This window comes from Phaseolus vulgaris, chromosome 3 (genome assembly GCF_000499845.2).
Source record: "Phaseolus vulgaris cultivar G19833 chromosome 3, P. vulgaris v2.0, whole genome shotgun sequence".
Classification (NCBI taxonomy): Eukaryota; Viridiplantae; Streptophyta; class Magnoliopsida; order Fabales; family Fabaceae; genus Phaseolus; species Phaseolus vulgaris.
Window position 1 is genome coordinate 36,331,884 of NC_023757.2, and position 8,004 is coordinate 36,339,887.

Sequence of the window (8,004 nt, forward strand, 5' to 3'; positions counted from 1 at the left end):
CCCTCTGTCATATAAAGTTGGGAATCCCAAAAGCTCTTCTATTATTATTTTTATATATATATACACATATATCCTCATTTTCTCACACTTGCATAATCACCATTATCATTAGTTTTAGAGCACTCCTTATCATTTCTTATCTTCGGTCTTCACCTTTTATTATACTTTTCTTTAACATTCATTTTTAAGCTCTATTTCAGATATTAAAAATCAGTAAGATTTTTAACTTAATTATTTTAAATCTTGTCGTTTTTAATTATTCAGAATTAATTAATAGAATCTGACGTTGAGCATTTTACCTTCCATTGAATAATACATTGAACCTTTCGTTGAGTTTAATTTATGTTAATGGAAGGATTATTGATTCAAGATTTTGTATATTTAATTTGTACCATTAATCAGCTATAGACTTTTATGTTTTTATTTCGTAAAGGAGGGTGTCCGTACACAATGCAGAATAACTTTTCCATGTAGATACCAATTAATGATCCCATACATGGATACATACATACAAGGTGAGGACAATTTTATTTTATTTTATATTTGGGTCTCGACATCTCCATTAAGTAAAATACATGGGAAGGTTAAAAGAGTGATTTCCTTTATAAAAACTGAAAGTTTTTAATTATTCCCTTGATTTTTATATGGAATATTAAACAACGGTTATTTTGAAATAAGAGGAAAGGTATTATTTTATTTATTTATTAAAGTGAGCAATTATTTATGTAGGAGTGAATGATAGAAGTAATAGTTATGGTATTTTGTTTTAGATTTTGGAAGTTGGTATGTAGAAAGGTGTTATACGAGGTCGTTTTCTTCTTTAAAGAAGATTGTTATTTATCGGATTGAATGAAGGTCGGTCCATATAAAACCAAGTTGAATTTGTCCACTGAATTTAATGCCAGATATTATTGGGCGGCTGTGGCCTGGGAAGGTTAGGCCTCAACCATTTTCAATGCATTTAATGTGCTCTTCCTCTTCCTCTTTTATTTTCACAATTCACCACTAATTCACACCAGTAATAATTAATTCAAATTTACCAAAATACTTTACAATATTTAATTTGTTTACAGTTTTTTTTAAGATTCTTGCCTTTTAATCCAAAGATAATTAATATAAGATAAGATAAAATAAAATAAACAGTCTTATATATAGTACATCATTTGCTTGAATAAAATAAATGTGCATAGAAAGAGTCAGAAAGAAAGTACCTTTTACTTTTAATGACTACAACGGAAGCAATTAATCAAAAGTTGTGTTTTGTTAAACATGGTGGATTAATAAAACCGCAGGCAAGGGTCCAGATTCATTGTTTTATTAAGTTGAAATCGAAACTCATATGGTATTATTTACATGGTAAGTTAGATTCCAAGTGATTATGTATATATGGTCCATCCATCACCAAAGCTACATAATTCATGCAACAACGTGATTCCGAAGTAGAGTTTATTGAATCTGAGCCACATGACAAGAGGAAAACTCCTATTAATATCACTTAAATGGCTTGTACTCTTTCATTAACGGGCTGTACATTTGAAAAAAAAAAGAGTTAATTCTTTAAATCTGTGCAGTTACCCAATGAAGGAGAAAAGTAATGCGGAATAATTTTAATTTGTGCATTTGACTAAGATTCTCAGAGTTGATTATTTATAAAGTATTAAATAGTATTAGAATTTAAAAGTATTAATTAAGAGTTGATTTAAAATAATAAATAGTTAAAGAAATTCCTTATAAAAAGATATAGGATTAGTGATGAGTAGTGAGTTGTTAGTAGTAAGTGATGAGAGAAGTTTAAAATAATAGGGTGTATTAATTAATTAGGATTAGCTTAAGAAATAGGTGGGTGTGTTTTGATGCGGTAATGGTAACTTGCCAAACGATCACGTACCCTTGGACTTGAGATAAAGTAAGAGAAAGAGAGGGAGAGAGGGAGAGAGAGAGAGTAATTTAAGTATGAAAAAGGTGAAAGTGGGGAGATACCTTTTGTAGGTGTTGCGTGTGAAAAGTAGAAAATTGGTTGAAAGGCAAAATTGAGGATTGAGACAGCAGCAGTTACTATCACATTTCCTAGGCGCGTAAGGGCCCCACTATCGACAGATGTCCAATGTGTCTTGGGTCGTGTCATCAACCTTCCATTTCATGCGTGGGACTCATGCATACACTTAATCTCTTTTGTTATAGTTTTAACAAACTAGGAACAAAACAAAAGCAATGAGAGAGAAAAAGAGAGATAAAAACTAAAAAGGCAGTCAATCCAAACTCCCAAGACCTCACTCCTCACTATCTCTCTCCCATCATCATCTTTCTTTTTAGTTTTTACATTTCTCTATCCAATGAGTAGTAGTATTGTTTTACCAGACACGGCTGTCTATTATAATACATATTTTACTATGGAAATCAGCTTATTAAATAATAATCTCACTTCTCAATAAAAAAATACCATCTATCTCTAAACACTTCTTAATATCAAATATATTAGGTAATGGACAATATAATATTCATATCACTCTGTTGTGCAAAAAAGGTGTTTTGGCTTCCTCCATCAAAGAATAACTAATCTGTTGAGTCCAGACAAATTAGCCTTTAAATTCAATTATAAAAAATTGCAGACAACAAATATTGAAAGGCAAGTGTTAAATGAATAAACTAATAAGGATAATAATAAAATAAAGAGAGGAAAAAGATGACACAAAAAGGAGAGCAGATTGGTCTGTCCAGAAAGCATTTTTTTCCAGAAATCCTTGCAACCGATAGTACTACTTTCATCCATCCATCCATCAATTCTCCGTTTACTAGAAATTCTCTCTACTTCCGTGTCTTTCTCTTCCCACAATAAAGAAACCATCTTTTATTTATTTATTTATTTTTGAATTTGTTTTTCTCTGCTTTACCTTGTTGGTCTGTAGTGCAGGGATAATTAGAATAAAATAATATTCCTATACGCAGAGATTAAGTAGCTAGCTAAGTTTGGTTAGTTGATGAAAAAGGAATTAGCTTTATATTCACCGCCCCTGACGCATGCATGTATGTGTATGTATGTATGTAGGTTGAAAAATTTATTCCTGGGGACAGATTGGTTATTGTTTGAGATGGAGGGAGATAGAATGATGAGAGGAGAGAGAAGAGAATGGGGGATGTTGTGAAGGGGGAAAGGTGAGGGAGGGGATCTGATATTTACTTTTGGCGTTGAATTCCGAATTCTAAAGAGCCTTTTTAGCGGAGGATAGAAAGTGAGTGAGTGAGAGAGAGAGTGAGAGAGAGAGAGAGAGAAAGCAGGGTAGCTAGTAGGGGTGGGTGTTGTATTAGAGTGTTGATTTTGTTTGTGTTTGTAAAAAGCTTGTGTTTGATTGTTTTGGCTGGCCATACAGTTGTTCCTTGCACCCTTGAAAATGTGAATTTGTCTATATTGAAGTGTTCTTATCTTATCTAGCCACACACTAATTCACTAATTTGGTTTTCTCCCTCTGCTCAGGGTGAGGGCTGAATAGGCTTAGAAGCCAAAGTGTAAGTTTCACACACATTACTCTCCTTTTTCTCCTCCCATAAAGTCAAGCAAACCAAGTGTATCCCTCCGATACCATTCACATCCATTCTCCATTTCTTCCTTCTCTCCTCCTCCTCCGACACTCTTCTTCCTCCCAATTCAATTCAATCCAATCCAATCTCAACCTAAGCAAGCCAAACCAAACCAAACCAAATCGCCCCCACTTTTGTTTTCGCTGGAGCCTCGCCAACACTACAGAATTCAATTCCACTCGTGAAATGAGAGCCGGACTAAGCACCATCCAGCAAACCCTAACGCCGGAGGCGGCCAGCGTACTCAATCACTCAATCGCGGAGGCCGGCCGCCGTAACCACGGCCAGACCACGCCGCTCCACGTGGCGGCGACGCTGCTCGCCTCCCCCTCCGGCTTCCTCCGCCAGGCCTGCATAAAATCGCACCCCAATTCCTCTCACCCCCTTCAGTGCAGGGCGCTGGAGCTATGTTTCAGCGTGGCTCTGGAGCGATTGCCTACTTCGCAGAACACCGGTTCTTCCATGGAGCCGCCAATCTCCAATGCCTTGATGGCGGCCCTCAAGCGGGCTCAGGCCCACCAGCGTCGCGGCTACCCGGAGCAGCAGCAGCAACCTCTCCTCGCCGTCAAAGTGGAGCTCGAACAGTTAATCATATCCATTCTTGACGACCCCAGCGTGAGTAGGGTCATGCGCGAAGCCAGTTTCTCCAGCCCCGCCGTTAAAGCCACCATCGAACAGTCCCTTAACGCCGTCCCCTCCACCGTTAATTCAGGATTGGGATTCCGTCCTAGCTCGGTTGCTCCGGCGAATTCCGCCACCGGCCGGAATTTGTATCTGAACCCGCGTCTGCAGCAGCAACAGCAGCAGCAGGGGAGTGCTGCGCATCACAGGGGTGATGATGCGAAACGAATTGTGGACATATTACTGAGGTCGAAGAAGAGGAACCCGATCTTGGTTGGGGAATCGGAGCCCGAGGCTGCTATCAAGGAGGTGATAAAGAAGATTGAGAACAGGGAATTGGGAGATGGGGCTTTCGCGAATGCTCACGTGATTCATTTGGAGAAGGAGCTTCCTTCTGATAAGGCACAGATACCTGCGAGATTGAAGGAGTTGGGGGATTTGATTGAGACGAGGATTGGGAATTCTGGGTCTGGAGGGGTTTTCTTTGACTTGGGTGACTTGAAGTGGCTGGTGGAGCAGCCTGCTGGGTTCGCCGTTGGTGGTGGTTTGGGTAACATGCAGCAACTCACGCTCGCAGAGGCCGGGCGTGCAGCGGTGGCGGAGATGGGGAGGTTGGTGAGCAAGTTCGGTGAAAGTGGCGTTGGTAGGCTTTGGTTGTTAGGTACTGCTACTTGTGAGACTTACTTGAGGTGTCAGGTTTATCATCCTACCATGGAAAATGATTGGGATCTTCAGGCAGTGCCAATTACCACCAGAGCCCCTCTCCCCGGGATCTTCCCCAGGTATTTGTTTTTCTGCTTCCATCAATTTAATAATGCATATCATCTTTTGATCACAAAAGGACCTTCATCCAATTCCATCCTTTTTTATTTTAGTCTTGCCAAAATCTGATTTCCCTGATTATTCTGTTGCAAGATCAGAATAAATAATTAAGATTAGTTTTTCGTGTTTGATGGAATGGAGTTAACGAGTTTTCTTTCATGGAATCGGTTAAACTTGGGATTGCAGTTGGTGAATGAATCTTGTCTGTTATGTTAACTCTGTTTGATTTCTGTTCTCTTTTCGATTTTGTTTTACCAGTGTCTTGCTTGAACTCCCTTGTATGACATTTTGAATGTAGAACGTGTGATGTTTCTTTTTCTGTTGACAGTAATATAAGACAGGAGGATTTTTAGCTTTTTGTCTACCTTAGCACTGTTAGCTTGATTAGGCTGTGATCTGGAACATGGTTATTCTGTTCCCTGCATTTGCTATTACCTTGTGGTGTTGACCGTTTTACTTGTAAACCAGGCTTGGGACCAATGGTATTCTTGGAACTTCTCTCGAGTCTTTGTCACCGTTAAAGACCTTGTCTACTACACCGATCACTCCACTGAGGCGTGCCTCTGAGAACGTAGATCCTGCTGCCGTAACAATTTGTTGCCCGCAATGTATGCAGAGCAGCGAACGAGAAGTGGCAGAAATGTTGAAAGAAACTGAGAAATCAGATACTGAACTCAAATCAGAGGCAGCTAAACCGTCCCTTCCCCAGTGGTTACAGAATGCTAAAACTAATAATGATAACGGCAAAGTAATGGATCAGGCTCAGGTGAATTTGACAAAAACAATTACATTGGTTATTTGGTGGGTTTCGTAGAAAATAGTACATGTCTTCTAACCGTTGTATTCCTTTTTATTTTAAATAGAGTAATAGCCAAGAAGTGAATGTGAAGAAAAGGACTCAAGAAATACAGAAGAAATGGCATGACGCCTGCTTGAGTTTACATCCTAAATTTCATCAGCTAAATGTGGGCACAGAGAGACTTGTTCCTACTCCTTTGTCAATGACTGGCCTATACAATATGAACTTGCTGGCACGCCAATTCCAACCCAAAATACCTTTCAATAAAAATCTCGGAACCTCTTTACAATTGAGCTCACACCCAGTGCCAATCCACACACCAGAGCGTGCAGTGAGCCCGCAGCAAAGTCCGGTAAGGACCGACCTGATCCTTGGGCAAACAAAGCCAGCTGATGCCACCCCAGAAGAAACACAGAAAGAAGGCATCAATGATTTTTTGAGTTGCCTCTCTTCTGAGTCACAAGACAAGTTCGATGAATTACAGAGCAAAAAGCTACTTGATGCGGACTCTTTCAAGAAGCTCCTGAAAGGCCTGACAGAAAAAGTCTGGTGGCAGCAGGATGCAGCATCAGCCGTGGCCACCACTGTGACCCAGTGCAAACTGGGCAATGGAAAAAGACGCTCCAAAGGTGACACGTGGTTACTGTTTGTGGGTCCTGACAGAATTGGCAAGAAGAAAATGGCAGCAGTTCTTTCTGAGCTGGTATCTGGGTCCAACCCAATAATAATACCTCTGGCTCAACGCCGTGGGGATGGAGGAGACTCTGATGCCCCTCATCTCCGTGGAAAAACAGCACTCGATCGAATAGCGGAGGCCATCAGAAGGAACCCACTTTCTGTAATCGTGCTTGAGGACATTGATGAAGCCAACATCCTTCTTCGCGGGAGCATAAGAAGAGCCATGGAACAAGGCCGGTTCCCGGATTCTCACGGCCGTGAAGTCAGTCTCGGGAATGTCATGCTTATCCTCACTGCAAATGGGTTGCCTGAGGACCTCAGGTACCTCTCCAATGGGTCTCCACTGAACGAAGAAAAGCTTGAAAATTTAGCAAAGGGAGGGTGGCAACTACGTATATCAGTGGGTAAGAGAGCATCAAAACGAAGACCCAGCTGGCTATCTGATGAAGACAGGTCATTGAAGCCCCGAAAGGAGGTTAATTCCGGTCTATCGTTTGATCTTAATGAAGCTGCTGATGCTGCAGAGGATGACAGAGGAGATGGGTCACTCAATTCAAGTGATTTCACAGTTGAACACGAAGACAACAATCACAATGGAGGAGGGTCTCTCTCAACAATACCGCGCGAGCTTTTGGATTCTGTTGATGACGCCATTGTCTTCAAGCCCTTGAACTTCGATCTCATTCGCAGAAATTTCTCGACATCCATCACGAAAAGGTTCTCCTCAGTTGTCGGGAATGGGGTGTCAATTGAAGTGCAGGAAGATGCTCTTGACAAGATCACCAGCGGAGTGTGGTTAGGCCAAACCACCATTGATGAATGGATGGACAAGGTGTTGGTTCCAGGTTTCCAGCAACTGAAAAAGAATTTGAATTCAAGTACCCATGACCACGAGTCTTCTTCTATGCTATTTAGGCTCGAAGATGATGGCTATTCCGATCGCCGGGGCTCCCAAGAGTGGCTACCTGCTACGGTGAGAGTTGTGGCGGAATAGTATTATTCAAACAGTGGTTAATGGAGATATCCGTTTTTGTTGGTGGTAGAAATGTAAATACAAACTTTGGCAAGGAAAAGTCAAAGGTACTTAGTAGAACCAAGAAAAAACCGTTACAAGGCTTGTCGGGGGTGTCAAATTTTTTTCCCTTAGATAAAGATTAATTAATTTTTGCGTTATAAACTTTATATTGTTTTTTTTTTTCTTTTGTAAGAATAGGTATATTTATTAATTAAACTGAGAATTATCATTATATTATATTAATAAAGGGAGCATTAATTCCTGTTTTCCCCCTTTCTTTCTTGTCAAATTTTATATTCTTTAATTGTAATAAATAATATGCAATCCTACTAGGAATTATTTAGTTAACCAGTTATTATACTATTGGTTCTGTTGGAGTTGTAGAATGGTAAAATGGACTAACCTAATGCACAAGATGACAGGAGAAATTTGTTAGTAGTCTAAGTCGACGGAAGGAAATGGAATCTACTTTTAAGAACTTATTTAAATTATA

At 39.9% G+C, this 8,004-nt stretch overlaps 1 protein-coding gene across 1 annotated transcript; it reads left to right on the top strand.

Annotated features, from left to right (window-relative positions):
* The first annotated feature begins 2,628 nt into the window (after positions 1-2,628).
* Positions 2,629-7,780, top strand: LOC137807379 (protein SUPPRESSOR OF MAX2 1). Its single transcript, XM_068608000.1, has 3 exons — positions 2,629-4,979; positions 5,488-5,785; positions 5,883-7,780. The coding sequence occupies exons 1-3, from the start codon at positions 3,763-3,765 to the stop codon at positions 7,488-7,490; spliced, it is 3,123 nt and encodes a 1,040-aa protein (XP_068464101.1). The 5' UTR covers positions 2,629-3,762; the 3' UTR covers positions 7,491-7,780.
* The last annotated feature ends 224 nt before the right edge of the window (positions 7,781-8,004 follow it).